This window comes from Taeniopygia guttata, chromosome 1, assembly GCF_048771995.1.
Source record: "Taeniopygia guttata chromosome 1, bTaeGut7.mat, whole genome shotgun sequence".
NCBI lineage: Eukaryota > Metazoa > Chordata > Aves > Passeriformes > Estrildidae > Taeniopygia > Taeniopygia guttata.
Window position 1 is genome coordinate 111938211 of NC_133024.1, and position 16651 is coordinate 111954861.

Here is a 16651-nt window from a genome sequence, read left to right on the forward strand (position 1 = left end):
TGAAATTATTATAATCACTTATTCAAGGCATTAATGCAAACACTGCTGAGGAGGAATAATAAATGGGAATTATGAGCTATATTTTGACAGTGGTTTTTTTTTTAATTGTTGTGAAGGAGGCTTCTCTGTCTTCCTGTCTTGAAGCCTGCTAGCAGCCAAACAAACAAAAAGCTTCAGTTGATCTGAAAGGATTTTTCACTTAGAAAAATCTTTATTTGGCATATTAAGTAGGTGAGTCAAAAAAAATTAGACTTCATTAGTGCAAAGCAGGGGTGATTAAATTAAATGTGCCTGAAGAAGAAAGCCCTTCCCTGGATCAACAGGGCAGTGGGAGCTTGTCTGTCCCATCCTGGTGCTTTTCTAAACACTTTTTGAAGTACAGAAGGCAGAACACTCAACACTTCAGCTTTGTCACAGCTGACAGCCTGTCGGGTTTAATGAAAATGCTCTCAGTTTAGAAGATGACAGAAATTACATGCATTTCCCCTTTTATTTCTCTGTCATCTTTTTCTGTCTCGCGTTTCTACAGGAGGAGGGGTTGGTTATTAAAAGCATTACATAAGTATGCAAAATATGTTACGAAGAAAAGAGGAAAAGGAAAATCTTTAGCCCTGCAATTATACACAATGTCTGTTGGTGGGAAATGTGGGATAACATCTGATGTGTGGCAATAACTATTTACTTTTAGCTATCTTTGAAGAGGGTGAGGGAAAAATCTCTAGATAATGCTTTAAGTGAAGGTTTTATTGTATAATTGCCTGAGTAATTTCCAATAGGAAGATGATCTAAGCACTGTTAGATAACTTGAATGTGTTCATAACTTCTCCAGAAAATACAGCAAGATAACACTGAGCAAGTTCATGGCTCTGCAAAGCTTTTACATTCCTCTTTTATTAAGTGGTGGGCTTTTAATAAGTGTGTTTGCTCTCACAGAGCCAAAAGTGTAACTGCATCTCACTCACTGCCAGGGCTGAGCAGGGAAGGCTTCACCTGCAAGTATCAGTGAGTACTACGAGATCTGGAAATAGCCCACAGATCCTTTAAATTCATCACCCACTCCACGTCCTCATCCACATCCACAATCCACACCCCAGCTGTGATTCCAGAGCTGCTCTCTAGAGTTTAAAGGGAAGCTCTGGTTTTTGGTCTTCTCACTTAATTTCTGTGCCAGCTTTTTTCATGCTTATCCTGAAAAGAGAGACAAATTTGACTACTAATGATGCCCTGTGTAGACCATCTCTGAAAACAGTGACAGCTGTGGAAAAGCACAGAGGAAAATGTGACATCCCCATTCTCTGGACAGAGAGACACGATTCTCTCCCTCAGGAGAAGCACAGAGAGAAGAAGATAAAACAATCTTTATCTCTGCTCCTTTGTTTTCCCCATGTGGAATGTGGTGTGGAGATTGTTCACCTGCAGGAATTGCTGGGTTGGATTCTGGTGAAGGTTGTTTGGGGTCAGTGACCAATGGATCCAGCTGTGGCTCGGGCTCTCAGCACAGAGTCACAAGTTTGAGTTAGATAGGTAAGTAAAAAGTAAGTATGTAGAATAGGATAGTATCTCTTTAAATAGTATATTAATATAATATAGTATAGTTTTAATAAAGCTATCCTTCAGCCTTCTAATCTGGAGGCAGACATCATAATTTCTTCCCTGAGCCAGGGTCTGCTGCATTTTTACTATAAGGAACGGATTTTTTTTTAAACTTTGGCTCCATTTGTGTGATCATAAACTTGTGCATACTATTCACGTCCAAAGGTGTGAAATGGAATAATGGAGAAATGGAATTACGAAGAGAAATGGAATTGTATGTATTTGGCAAAGGTGAAGATAGACCCCAGAAAGAGAAAGCTTTAGGAAACCTTCACATGCATGAGGGGCACATTTCTGCCTCGCAGCTGTTTAGGCTCCATTCACTTGACACAAATGCACAGCAGGTGCAGATTTACTGGAGGGACCAAAACAATCCCAACCACCCCATTAACACCTTTTTGTCTGTTCCTGAGCCTGTAGTATGGTTGCAACCTCTCCACTGTCATCCACCCTGGCACAGTTTGGTACCAGAGTCACATCCAGCTGGAAAAGCCTGATGTAAGCCTTGCCTGGCTGCAGAGATGTGTGTGCACAGAGCAGGCAGGGCTGGGGCACTGCTGAGGGCAGGCACAGGGCTGGACCCCTGTGCTGCCTGCATGCAAAGCTGGTGGATGGATGCTCACACAGCTGGAAACAAAAGCAAGGCAGGGCTGGCTTTGCTGCACGCCCCAAGCCAAGCCTTTAAATGTGATTCCCACCTCCTGAAGCTGTCATTTTGTGCTGCTCATGGAGCATAAGGGAGACAACTGTGCCTCAATTACCTGTAGTTTTTATAACATTACCTGGAAAAGCTAGATTTGCTTTATGAATATTTCAGGAGTGCAGAAACTGCTTGTGAACAAAAGTTGGACATCTCGTGGTTTTCACACCAAAATTCTAAATATCCTTCTAACCTAAATTTAGAGGTAAAGGCAAACCTTGTTAAAGGGTAGAGATGTTGAGTAGCACTATTTGATAAGAAGTTAAGGTGGCACAAATGGTTTTGAGTAATGTATACACTCAGACAGTGCTCTGAGTAATTGGGAATGTGAAAGGAAAACACTCAGCATAGGGCAGACCATTAGATCAAGAAGTTACAGTGTATTTTATTGGTTTAATTTATTGCTACTACATGTCTATATAATTTCATCCAAATATTACAACTAAAATATTAAAATGTAAGATGTAAGAAAGCTTTTCTTTTTTTTTTCTTGTAAGCTTTTCAATGCTATGTTTTAGACATCTGGCCGTGAAACTGAACTATTACCCATTCAGGTGATTTTACTGCTGCACTCCACAATATCTTTGTTCCTAAGTCTTCTCTATGCAAGCAATTTAAGTTTTCAGAGGCATATGAAATCAGTATGACTTCTGTATACAAGAAAGAACCTCTCTAGCCTATAAATCTGTAAATCCACCGGGGCTGGAGTACATTGTTGCTCATGGCTGAGGAGAGAGCACTTCCCACTGTTCTCCCTCCTCCTTTGCACCTTGCCTTGCTCTGCTCTTCTTCCTCAGCAAAGGAGCTCAACACCCTCCGTGCCTCAATTATGCTGATTTATTTTCACAGAACCCCAGAGTCCCTGAGGCTGGAAAAGCCCTCCCAGCCCATGGAGTCCCAGCTGGGCCCCATGCCCACCTTGTCCCCAGCCCAGAGCACTCAGTGCCACCTCCAGGCCTTCCCTGGCAGGGATGGGCACTCCGAACTTCCCTGGCAGCCCCTGCCAGGGCCTGAGCACCCTTTCCATGGGGAAATTGCTGCTGCTGTCCCAGCTGAGCCTCTGCTGGCCCAGCCTGAGGCCATTTCCCCTTGTCCTGTCCCTGTTCCCTTGGAGCAGAGCCCGACCCCCCGGCTGTCCCCTCCTGGCAGGGGGTACAGAAGGATTGCTCCTTTCCTAGGCCCTCTTCTCCTCTTCTCTGCTTTCCAGAACTAAAAAGGAATTACTGAAGGATGACAAATCCCTCACGAATATTTGGGACTGGAGGTTCGCCCATTTCTTGTGTCCAAGTGTCTCCCTCCTCCCTCACCCAAAATCCAACAGCACAGAGTCCCTAGGCCAGCATTCTCTCTGTGGGAGCAGCAGGGGGGAAGTTTGATGACTTTTGACCCACAGGGACATCTAATTATACCAGTTTAGTATTTACAATGTCTTTTCAAACCAGTGTACGACAGAATAGTGCAATCAAAAGTGGTTTTCTACCCCAATGAGACTGAAACATTTATTTCTCCCAAACAGACTAAAGCCTGTGGGTTTAGTGTCACATCTCGCACAGCTCGGCCCTGGAGCGCTGCTGCCGCGGCCGAGCGCAGCCCCTGGGGCCGCTGTGCAGGTGCATTTGAAGGGCTCGGACACAATGGCAGCGCCGCGTGTCTTTGTGCTCCAGGTCTGCGCTGCCCGTGCGGGCGGAGCGGGGCTGGCGGGAGCCGCGCTCCCCTCAGAGCCCCTGAGGGCGGCAGCGATGGCGGCGCCGCTCCCTCAGCGCCCGGCCCCGGCCCCGGCGGGCGGGGAGCCCTCGGCAGCGCCCGGCCGGCAGCGGGGAGCGAGCCCCGGCCCGGCCGCTGTGCCCGTGGCGCCGCAGAGGCGAGGGGAGAGCCGCAGGAGCCGCTGCCTCGGGCACTGCCCCGGGCCGGGGGCAGCAGCCGGGCCCGGCCCTGCGGCAGCGCAGGAGGCTCTGGCGGTGCCGCTTCTCCAGCTCGGCCCGGTGCCCGGGCACGGCCCCGGCCTTGGGGCTGCCCCTGCCCCGCTCAGCTGCCCGTGCCCCGCCCGGGCGCCGAGGCCGCGCTCGGTGCCCCCGGGTGCCGCTGCTGCGGGCAGGGCCGAGCCCCGGTGCCCGGGCACAGCCCTGAGGGACACCCCTGCTCCCCGGGCTGCCGCGGCTCCTGGAGCCGCTGCCCACGAGCCCCCGGCACGGCCGTGCGGCCAATTCCTCGTGCCCTGGGCAGCGCAGCCTGCAAAGCCGGGGCTCGGCACTGCGGGGCTGGGGCTGCCGTGTGCCAGCGGGGCCAAAGCCTCGCAGGGCTCGGGGCCCAGCCGGGCCCGCCAGGACACCGCTCCGGGGATGCTCCCAGCCAGCTCCTGTCTGCTCCGCTGCTGTTGGGGTTCCGGGGTGGCCCTTTGTGATGTGGGACATGATGGTGGCCAGAGACCCTTGTGACATCAGGGAGTTCCACCCGGGCTGAGGGTCTCCAAGGGGCGCGGAGCCCTGGGTTGCCCAGTCCCAGGAGAGCTGCTCTCTGAGGAGGACGCAGCTCCCTGGTTCTGTCTGCGCCAGACGCCAACAGCCACAGACAACAGAGACGAGGACAAAGGCAACTCCAGCTCCCAGTCCATCCGACCTGTGCCCATCTGGCTCTTTGCTGAAATGGACCGCAAGCTTTCCCACGACGATGTCCAGAAGTTTTCCCACGGGGAAGGTGAGAGGTTTGCAGAACTGTCACCATGCGAACAAGAGCTCTTCTCCCACATGTCCCAGTGGAAAAATAGCAGAGAACCAGACTTCTACCGAGTGATAGACAGCAGTGACAACGAGCTGTTGCAAGGACCAGACGCCAGAGCACAAGAGCTGCCCCAGTGGCCAGATATTGAAGACCAAAAGCTGTCCCGACGGCAGGAACATGTGAGCAGTCAGGAGCTGTCCCAATGGAGAAAGGACATAGCCGTGCAAGCGGTGAGTGAGGAGAAGCACCAGCCTTGTCGCCAGCTGGGACCCAGCCCTCCCAGCCCCAAGGGCACAGCGGTGGCAGCAGAGGCAGCACCTGCCCTGCTTAGCCCCTCTCCTGCCCTGCTTAGCCCCTCTCCTGCCCCACAGAGTCCCACGGAGCAGAACATCGACTGGGAGATGCTGGGCGAGGTGCTGCAGGAGGTCCAGGCACTGAAGCTGGAGCTGCTTGCCCTTCAACAGGTGTTGGCTGGGGACGAATCAGTAGACACAGCCAAAAATGAAGAGAGCTCAGTGCTTTCCCCACACAGCATCCCCAGCCCCTTGCCTGCCCAGCTGAGTTCCCAAGCCCCCAGGGAGCAGCAGGAGGAGGGGGCAGCATCAGCATCTGTGCGGGCAGTGCAGGAGAGCGAGGATGGGACCTTGACTGGGGAGGACAAAGACTGGGAAGATGACATTGATTCAGAGCTCTCCCAGTGGGAAAATAAGGAACAGGCAGAGGTGTCCCACAGAGAAATTAACAACTCCCAAGAAGTGTCCCAGGGGCAAGAGTGCCCTGAGCAGGAGCCGTGCAGCCAAGGGCCGGCGCCTGCCCCGCACAGCCCCCCCAGCCCCTGGCCTGCCCGGCTGGGAGCCCAGGCCCTCCGCGGGCAGCCGGCTGCCCCCGGGAAACGTCCCTCCCGCTTCAGGCGGGCGCTGCGGGCGCTGCGGGGGCTGTTCTGCTGTTCCTGCCTCAGGCCACGGACTGCAGAGTAAAACGGACACGGGAAAAAATAAAGAGGACAAAGATGACATGGCAGATGAAGAAGATGAAGACAGAGAAGAAGATGAAGACAAATAGGATGAAGAAGAGAAAAAAGAGGAAGAAGACAAAGATGAAGAGTAAAAAGACAAGACAGAGAACATTTATTTAAGAGTAGATAGAAGAATATAGTAATAGGGATTTAGTAATACTTAGAAGAAGAGTACTAGGAATAGGAATAAGAATTTCAAAATATGTAGAAGAAGAAGAATAGGAATAAGAATTTTAAAATATGTACTAGAAGAAGAAAAAGAAGAATAGGAATATGAATAAGAATATAAAAATACATAGAAGTAGCAAAGAAGAAGAATAGTAAGAAAGAGTAGGAAGTAGAAGAAGAGCCATAAGAAGAATAAGAATAGAAAAATGAAGAGAAAATTGAAGGAATAAGTAAAATTAGCAAATAATTTCTTTTTATTACATATTGTATATTTCTATTTCAGTCTATGAAATAAAAGCATTAGTATACATTATGTTGTAATTACAATATAATATAATGTCCCCACGCTGTTCCCGTTATTGAAGAATCTGTGTGTTTTCTAACAACGTCTTACAGAACCCCAGAATCCCTGGGGCTGGAAAAGCTCTCCCAGCCCATGGAGTCCCAGCTGGGCCCCATGCCCACCTTGTCCCCAGCCCAGAGCACTCAGTGCCACCTCCAAGGCCTTCCCTGGCAGGGATGGGCACTCCAAACCCCCCTGGGCAGCCCCTGCCAAGGCCTGAGCACCCTTTCCATGGGGAAATTCCTGCTGCTGTCCAAGCTGAGCCTCTGCTGGCCCAGCCTGAGGCCATTTCCCCTTGTCCTGTCCCTGTTCCCCTGGAGCAGAGCTCGACCCCCCGGCTGTCCCCTCCTGGCAGGGGGTACAGAAGGATTGCTCCTTTCCTAGGCCCTCTCCTCCTGCTATCTGCTTTCCAGAACTGAAAAGGAATTACTGAAGGATGACAAATCCCTCATGAATATTTGGGACTGGAGGTGCGCCCATTTCTTGTGTCCAAGTGTCTCCCTCCTCCCTCACCCAAAATCCAACAGCACAGAGTCCCTAGGCCAGCATTCTCTGTGCAGGAGCAGCAGGAGGGAAGTTTGATGACTTTTGACCCACAGGGACATCTAATTATACCAGTTTAGTATTTATGATATATTTTCAAACCAGTGTACGACAGAACAGTGCAATCAAAAGTGGTTTTCTATCCCAATGAGACTGAAACATTCATTTATTTCTCCCAAACAGACTAAAGCCTGTGGGTTTAGTGTCACATCTCGCACAGCTCGGCCCTGGAGCGCTGCTGCCGCGGCCGAGCGCAGCCCCTGGGGCCGCTGTGCGGGTGCATTTGAAGGGCTCGGACACAATGGCAGCGCCGTGTGTCTTTGTGCTCCAGGTCTGCGCTGCCCGTGCGGGCGGAGCGGGGCTGGCGGGAGCCGCGCTCCCCTCAGAGCCCCTGAGGGCGGCAGCGATGGCGGCGCCGCTCCCTCAGCGCCCGGCCCCGGCCCCGGCCCCGGCGGGCGGGGAGCCCTCGGCAGCGCCCGGCCGGCAGCGGGGAGCGAGCCCCGGCCCGGCCGCTGTGCCCGTGGCGCCGCAGAGGCGAGGGGAGAGCCGCAGGAGCCGCTGCCTCGGGCACTGCCCCGGGCCGGGGGCAGCAGCCGGGCCCGGCCCTGCGGCAGCGCAGGAGGCTCTGGCGGTGCCGCTTCTCCAGCTCGGCCCGGTGCCCGGGCACGGCCCCGGCCTTGGGGCTGCCCCTGCCCCGCTCAGCTGCCCGTGCCCTGCCCGGGCGCCGAGGCCGCGCTCGGTGCCCCCGGGTGCCGCTGCTGCGGGCAGGGCCGAGCCCCGGTGCCCGGGCACAGCCCTGAGGGACACCCCTGCTCCCCGGGCTGCCGCGGCTCCTGGAGCCGCTGCCCACGAGCCCCCGGCACGGCCGTGCGGCCAATTCCTCGTGCCCTGGGCAGCGCAGCCTGCAAAGCCGGGGCTCGGCACTGCGGGGCTGGGGCTGCCGTGTGCCAGCGGGGCCAAAGCCTCGCAGGGCTCGGGGCACAGCCGGGCCCGCCAGGACACCGCTCCGGGGATGCTCCCAGCCAGCTCCTGTCTGCTCCGCTGCTGTTGGGGTGCCGGGCTGGCCCTATGTGATGTGGGACATGATGGTGGCCAGAGACCCTTGTGACATCAGGGAGTTCCACCCGGGCTGAGGGTCTCCAAGGGGCGCGGAGCCCTGGGTTGCCCAGTCCCAGGAGAGCTGCTCTCTGAGGAGGACGCAGCTCCCTGGTTCTGTCTGCGCCAGACGCCAACAGCCACAGACAACAGAGACGAGGACAAAGGCAACTCCAGCTCCCAGTCCATCCGACCTGTGCCCATCTGGCTCTTTGCTGAAATGGACCGCAAGCTTTCCCACGACGATGTCCAGAAGTTTTCCCACGGGGAAGGTGAGAGGTTTGCAGAACTGTCACCATGCGAACAAGAGCTCTTCTCCCACATGTCCCAGTGGAAAAATAGCAGAGAACCAGACTTCTACCGAGTGATAGACAGCAGTGACAACGAGCTGTTGCAAGGACCAGACGCCAGAGCACAAGAGCTGCCCCAGTGGCCAGATATTGAAGACCAAAAGCTGTCCCGACGGCAGGAACATGTGAGCAGTCAGGAGCTGTCCCAATGGAGAAAGGACATAGCCGTGCAAGCGGTGAGTGAGGAGAAGCACCAGCCTTGTCGCCAGCTGGGACCCAGCCCTCCCAGCCCCAAGGGCACAGCGGTGGCAGCAGAGGCAGCACCTGCCCTGCTTAGCCCCTCTCCTGCCCTGCTTAGCCCCTCTCCTGCCCTGCTTAGCCCCTCTCCTGCCCCACAGAGTCCCACGGAGCAGAACATCGACTGGGAGATGCTGGGCGAGGTGCTGCAGGAGGTCCAGGCACTGAAGCTGGAGCTGCTTGCCCTTCAACAGGTGTTGGCTGGGGACGAATCTGTAGACACAGCCAAAAATGAAGAGAGCTCAGTGCTTTCCCCACACAGCACCCCCAGCCTCTGGCCTGCCCAGCTGAGTTCCCAAGCCCCCAGGGAGCAGCAGGAGGAGGGGGCAGCATCAGCATCTGTGCGGGCAGTGCAGGAGAGCGAGGATGGGACCTTGACTGGGGAGGACAAAGACTGGGAAGATGACATCGATTCAGAGCTTTCCCAGTGGGAAAATAAGGAACAGGCAGAGGTGTCCCACAGAGAAATGAACAACTCCCAAGAAGTGTCCCAGGGGCAAGAGTGCCCTGAGCAGGAGCCGTGCAGCCAAGGGCCGGCGCCTGCCCCGCACAGCCCCCCCAGCCCCTGGCCTGCCCGGCTGGGAGCCCAGGCCCTCCGCGGGCAGCCGGCTGCCCCCGGGAAACGTCCCTCCCGCTTCAGGCGGGCGCTGCGGGCGCTGCGGGGGCTGTTCTGCTGTTCCTGCCTCAGACCACGCACAGAGGAGTAAAACGGACATGGGAAAAAATAAAGAGGACAAAGATGACATGGCAGATGAAGAAGATGAAGACAGAGAAGAAGATGAAGACAAATAGGATGAAGAAGATGAAGAAGAGAAAAAAGAGGAAGAAGACAAAGATGAAGAGTAAAAAGACAAGACAGAGAACATTTATTTAAGAATAGATAGAAGAAGTATAATAATAAGAATTTAGTAATACTTAGAAGAAGAGTACTAGGAATAGGAATAGGAATTTCAAAATATGTAGAAGAAGAAGTATAGGAATAAGAATTTTAAAATATGTAGTAGAAGAAGAAAAATAAGAATAGGAATAGGAATAAGGATATAAAAATACATAGAAGTAGCAAAGAAGAAGAATAGTAAGAAAGAGTAGGAAGAAGAAGAAGAGCCATAAGAAGAATAAGAATAGAAAAATGAAGAGAAAATTGAAGTAATAAGTAAAATTAGCAAATAATTTATTTTTATTACATATTGTATATTTCTATTTCAGTCTATGAAATAAAAACATTAGTATACATTATGTTGTAATTACAATATATTATAATGTCCCCACGCTGTTCCCGTTATTGAAGAATCTGTGTGTTTTCTAACAATGTCTTACAGAACCCCAGAATCCCTGGGGCTGGAAAAGCTCTCCCAGCCCATGGAGTCCCAGCTGGGCCCCATGCCCACCTTGTCCCCAGCCCAGGGCACTCAGTGCCATCTCCAGGGGACACCTGCAGGGATGGGCACTCCAAACCCCCCTGGGCAGCCCCTGCCAAGGCCTGAGCACCCTTTCCATGGGGAAATTCCTGCTGCTGTCCAAGCTGAGCCTGCCCTGGCTTGAAGTCATTCCCTCTCTTCCTGTCCCTGTTCCCTTGGAGCAGACCCCGACCCCCCTGGCTGCCCCCTCCTGTCAGGGAGATTTAGAGAAAAATAACATCACCCCTTAGCCTCCTTAGCTTCCTTCTCTCCACACTAAGCAACCACTTATTTAAGCCTGGTGTTGTTATTTAATAATTCTGGATACTTCCAAGCATGGGAGAGATGGGCCAGTGTTGTTTTATTCAATGTTCTCCGACCAGTGACATGAAATGGTTATATTTTTTCCCAATTTCTTTTATATTATGGTTTAAAGGATATCACCATCTGTAATGAAACCATTTCCTTTCTGTCTTCTCTCTGTTGGATTGCTTTCCCACTGATGCATCTGTGAGCAAGCATCCTGACGACACTTAATTATTAAAAAGTCATTGCTCAAACAGAGCTCTGAAGAAAAGGAATTCTTTCTTACTGCATATTACTGGATATTGGTTCATAATGGGTTTCATTCTTGTGTATTTCTCCCCTAATTCTGGAGCCTGATATATATTTTATAATACCAAATTACAGTTTCTATAATACTATATGGGTATAGGTACATATATTGTGGGAGCTACCAGCTACAGAGAAATTTAGCAGACAGGAAAAGGAAAAGACATTCACATTTACCTCAGTGTAAAAGTTTTGGAAAAGCACACACAGCTTACACTACAGTGTTTTTTAAGTGGACATATTAACCAGGTGAGGGTTAAGTTTACAATGCATTCTAAACACATTATTTCAATTTATTATATTATTTGAAGTGTATTGGAGCAAACATGTACCATGTTGATTTTAGGGGGGTTTGTGTCCTTGCTTTTAAAGTGGGCATGAAACATAACAGAGACAGTTCTGTGGGTGCCAAATTATCAAAACTGCTCATGTGACCATATAAACAGTGGTGTTTTCCACATATTCTAGAGCTAATAATAATAATAAAAAAGTCATATTTGAAGAAAATGTAACCTGTAATACTTTTATTTTGAGAGAAGAGTGGTAGAAACTCTGACCTTGAACATGTCAGACTTGTTTGGTTTTGGAGATTGTGGCTTTGCTGGGCAGGGTGGGGTGGGACTGCTCCTCACACTGGGGCTGCTTAAGTTGCAGGCATTGCAGGTGTGAGCAAATTCCCTGCCTCTCTAACCCCTACAGCTCTGCTGCTGGACTGCATCAGATCATTCTACAATACTGAACTAAACTGGGTTAATGCATTAGTTCTTTACCCCTTATTTTACTTCAGATGCTCCCTGTATGTTTGTTAATTGTCATATAGACCATGGCACATTTCTTTCCTTCATTCCTCACATTTTCCTTAAAGCTCCCTCTGTTTCTGCACATGAAGTGCAAATAAAATACACATTAACTGATTCCTTTTGAGCACTTGGTGAGCTTGGAATTCTCAGCTTCAAACCTGGCAACAAAAAAATCTTCAGGCCCTGTGTCCTCCATCCTCCAGTGTGAGAGTAACAACCTGCAGATATTTTAAACCCTGCAAACTCTTGTGTCTTTCAGGACCTAGATTTCTCATCACATCCACGGGAGCCTTGTATATTTTAGACGTACAAAATGAAGATGGACTGTACAACTACCGATGTATCACAAGGCACAGATACACTGGAGAAACACGACAGAGCAACAGCGCAAGACTTTTTGTATCAGGTGCTCCTTTTCTGCATCTTGCTCAATGAAATGCTGCCTGTGTCTCTCTCTAGTGTGCTCAGCTGGCAAGGCACGTCCTTGGGTGGTTTCTGTCAAATGGAAGCGGGGAGCTGCTGTAAAATAAGTTGGGCCATTTTAAAATTCTTTATGTTTTAAGTATGTTTTTCACAATTCAGCGTTTATTTCCTGAAGGCCCATAGGGGTGCACCTGCACTTCAGCATGGTGATTTTTAGCAGGTTTAGAGTACTGTATACAGGGACTGTGGGTGGGATTCATCCCTTCAAAACTAGATTTATGCAGGGAAATTGAATCACCTTAACCTCACTGTTTAGCTAAAGAGGAACACTTTTAGGGGTAGTGTACCTCCCTGTTTTGGGGTGATCTGAACTGCCCCACAGTGCCTGTTCCCCTCTGTTGACCTCAGCAGGAGTTCAGGACATTGCACTCAGCTGGAGATATTTCCACCTCAGGATTCTCAGGTTACCTCAGGTGCATTTCAGCCTTCCTTTTCATTCATCCCATTCCTAACTATACTAAAGTAAGCAAATATTAAAGCAGCCATGAGCCTATAAGAAGTTTAAAGAAAGAAAGAGAAAAAAGTAATAAAAATCTTATGCTCCCCCCAGAAAAATATTTCAGAGATAAATAATGAAAACCTTTAACTTTAAACAACTCATCTTCAAAACAATACCCTACAAGTTAACATAACCCATAAGTACAACTATAAGAAAAGCTTATAAAAAATAAGAGAGATTTCACAATTACAAATTTCCCCAGGTGTCTGCTATTCATAAAAATTAAAAACTACCAAAACTATTTTCTTATAAAAAAGTCTCTATAACATTAATAAAAAAAACTTCTCCCCCTATGTAAACTAAAAAAAGACTATTCTAAAAGTAGTAAACTGACCAAAATATTAAATTTTATTTATTTACATTATCATTAAGAAAGAAAAAGTTATAAGATGAAAAGAAGTGTCCTAAAGGTTTAATTCTAATTCTTATTACTCTTGGTAATGATTAATAATTTAATTATTTATTAATAATAAAATAATATATTATTAGTAGTATAAATATTATTAATTTTTTTCTATATACCCTTTAAAAATTTTAAACCTGCTTCACCTTTCTCCTAATCCTACTTCACAAAAATAAATAAATACATTCTAATCAATACACTAGTAATTAACCAACACTAAACTCATTAATATATTAACAAAAAAAATCTTAAATTGATGAACAAAAACCACTACAGATGGGGACAACAGCCTGTTCCCCTGCTTCCAGGAGGGATCTCCAGGCAGCAGGAGAAGGTGCCAGTGCACCCAGGGGTGCTGCAGGCAGACAGGAGGATGGGGTGGCAGCTCTGGGCTGAATTCCAGGGCAATTTGTGCAGCAGGTGTGAAAATAAGAAGGTGGATGGGCTATTTTAACTTCTCCCTGTAGTTTTAAATGAACTCCTGATTGCTGAGTGTGTGATGGACAGTTGGGTTCCTCACAGCCACCACACACTCAGGGCTCTCAATACATTGCTGCTCCAACACAGATTTTTCCTCATTTTTATTCAGTGAGAGGCAGTGCCAGTTGTGGGTGAGGTGAAGGAGGAGCTGATCCCAAGCCTGGGTCTGGAACTTGCTCTCAAGCATTTCTGTGTAGGATTAGCACTTCTCCACCTCCCCTTCCTGCCCCTCGTTTGCTGCTTGTCCATAACTGCTCCCTCTGTCTGCTTGTGAGCAAATCCAGAGTGGTTTTCCTACGTCCACAGAGCTCACTGGGGCTGTATCCCAGATTTTCTCTTTCTCCCCAAATCCTTACCCTACATAAATCATCCCCACCATCCCACTGAAAGCCCCACATTTTTTCCTTTTCCCTGTTGCTAAGTTTCCTTAAAGGTCAGTCAGGATTTGGTGGCTTTCCCAATCTGACAGTCAATGGGGTCATTCCCCTTTTGACCCTTTTCCTCTCCTCTTCTGTCAGAATAAGACTCCAGTGGTCAGGTTTACATCTCCACCCCTCTGTTTGAGAGCCCTAAGGGAGACAGAGGTGAGCACAAGGCTTTCCATTATTAACCTGCCTCTTGCCCTCCTCCAAAATGGGCATTGTATTCAATACAATCAAGTATTTTGGAGCCCTCTGAACATACAGGCCAGTACTTAAATATAGTAATGATAACAAAAAAAATTTTTTCAAAATTACAAAATTAAATAATAATAATAATAATAAAAAAAAAAAAACAAACAGTGGGTTAGAATCACTTACCAGTCAGTTCCAGGAGTTTCCCCCTTTGATTCCTGTCCCCTGTGGGTAGAACTCTTGCCTCTGCTTTCCCCAACCAGATGAAGAAGTTCTCCTGGACAATAATCTGCCTGCTGTGGTCTTTTGAGAACAGGCAGGGTTCTACCCTCCCAGCTGGCTCCATAATATGGTCTGCTTCTTGTGAAATCACGCTAAGGCTGAGCCAGTGGGAACATAAATAAAATCAGGCTTGTATCTTGGTTACCACAGGAAAAGTTCTGGTTATCTCACTGAACAAAATGGGGGAAATGAAAGCTCTGTCTTGTTTGAAATTTAGGACAAACAAACACCCTAAAGGAAGTCCTCTGTCTGGAGCTGCCTTTTCTATTCTTCTCCACAGACCAAATTGAACTAGCAAATTTTACCTGTGTGCAATAACTGGCTTTTTTAATTCAACATGATTAATTATTCTTGATCAGGACTCTGATTTCCAGTCCTGTTAATCTACTGAGTAAGTGCAGCAATCAGGGGCAGAGTTTGTCCCTTAATATTTCTCTAACAGGTTTTCCTTTTCCTTTACTGGAATTTGTATTTTTAAAGACTGACTCCTCTAAGAACTGGGATCACAGAATCCATGAACATAGCTCTGAAAAGTCTACTTGCATGAGACCTACATTTTTGCCTGCCTTTTCCATCCATATTTGTTCTTCACTTGTTTGGAATGAAATAGTTTGTGGTGGATGCTTCTCATGTTTCCTGGCCACATTTAACACAAGTTAAGCTTCACGATTGTTTTGAAACAGTGAGAATGGTAATGTGCAGATAATAGCAAATAAAATAAAAAATTAGCAAAAATGGTGAATAACTAATCTGCCTATATTAATAAAAAAAAAAAGAAGTTCCAAATTTCATTTTGAGTAAGAATATCTCCTTGAAATCTCATGGCCTTTCTAAATAAAATTAACCCAAAGCCATTAACATGCAACAGAATATATTTCTAAGACTCCTTATAGTGACCTTTTCCAACAAAAATTTTGTCCTGCCATGAATTCTATCTCCCAAAATCATTACTGCTTTTTAACCTCCACACTCTGAAAAATCCTTATGATTTTTAAAACTTTTTAAAATTTTCCTCTTCTGTCCTTCAAAGAAGGTCCAAAGTAGAATATTTTAAAACAATATTTTTGCTTCAGTTTTTCACCATTGTCCTTGCTGGAAGTAATTTGCAGCCAACTGTCAAAGGTTTGTAAAATAATAATTCAAAAGAGGCTATACACATATTGGAACTGGGTTATGTTACTTTGGTATTTTTTGCCTCATTGCAGGTGATTGCAAATGAACCCTTGGGTTTCTTTTGTGCTTTGTTTGGTTTTTGGTTTTTTCGGGTTTTTTCCCCCTTAACTGGAATATATTATAACATCAGGGTGAAATTTTCTTCCTTACATAAGCAAATCTCAGTTTAGCTGTCCTGCAACTGGGACTTCAGGCTGTGCTGCTGTTGAAAAGGCTCAAATTGAGAAGGAACAAAGGGAAATGACCCTGGGATAGAGAATCCAGGATCTACTGTGCTGCTTGAGTAGGAATGCACAGCCAATACCTCTAAAAGACAGTTATGCTTTTTTATTATTTAAATATGTAATTATTACTTCCATCTGAAGAAATTGATTTCCTGTAGATGTAACCTTCTTAAGAGCCAGAAGCTGTAATTTCTTGCCTGCCAGGTTTTACTCTCAGTTAATTCCCCACAAAAGAATCTGTGCTTGGTAACAGGGATGCCTGATGACCCAAGGGGTGAGAGAAGAGCTGGCTGATCAATTAGTCAAATTGACATTGGCCTTCCCAGCAGCATCCTGGCAGATTGTGCTTTCATTGAGCCAGACATAAACAGCATGGCAAGCTCAAAAATTTCTCCCATCTTGGTGCCAAATGTGGACTTCGAGGCCACTGATTCATCCAAAACCACTCATTTAACCACCACAGACGTCCTCCAATGAGACACTCAACAAGCTGAATGTGGCTTTGCCCTCAGTGCCTCAGTGTTTTCCTGGCACCTAAAAATCAGAAAAACTTCTGCTGTCACCTTTCACTGGACTTGGCATATTGGGGGTTTTATCGAGATATAGTCACACACAAAACAAACAAACAAACAAACAAACAAACAAACAAAACAAAACAAAACAAAAAAAAACCCCAACAAACCAGATTTAGTCAATTTTTTAATATCATGGTTTTGGTTTCTGGATTGATAGTTTACCTTGAAAAGCCTTAAGATGTTTGCTTTCCTGGGTGCTCTCCCAGTTGTGGCTGCAATTCATAAAGATATATTTAAGCTCGTTTAAAACCAGCTAGCTCAGGTACTGATTACTTTTGGAATAGCTTGAATTCAGCATAAACTGCTCCTTTAATTTTCCAAATCTGCACAGGAACCTGCTGCAGCTG

At 47.7% G+C, this 16651-nt stretch overlaps 1 protein-coding gene and 1 long non-coding RNA gene across 5 annotated transcripts in view; one reads left to right on the forward strand and one right to left on the reverse strand.

Annotated features, from left to right (window-relative positions):
* Positions 1-16344, reverse strand: part of LOC121470902 (uncharacterized) — a 33241-nt gene extending 16897 nt beyond the window's left edge. Inside the window, exon 1 of the long non-coding RNA XR_005982184.2 lies at positions 14237-16344. This is a non-coding gene — a long non-coding RNA (uncharacterized lncRNA). The remainder of the gene's footprint in view (positions 1-14236) is intronic.
* Positions 1-16651, forward strand: part of DSCAM (DS cell adhesion molecule) — a 462695-nt gene that overhangs the window by 262178 nt on the left and 183866 nt on the right. For all 4 annotated transcript variants that reach the window (XR_012058288.1, XM_030283877.4, XM_072935732.1 and 1 more), the window contains exon 4: positions 11831-11977. Coding sequence is in view for 3 of the 4 variants with exons in the window: in XM_030283877.4 (XP_030139737.1) it covers positions 11831-11977 (147 nt within the window). In the remaining variant the exon portion in view is untranslated. The remainder of the gene's footprint in view (positions 1-11830; positions 11978-16651) is intronic.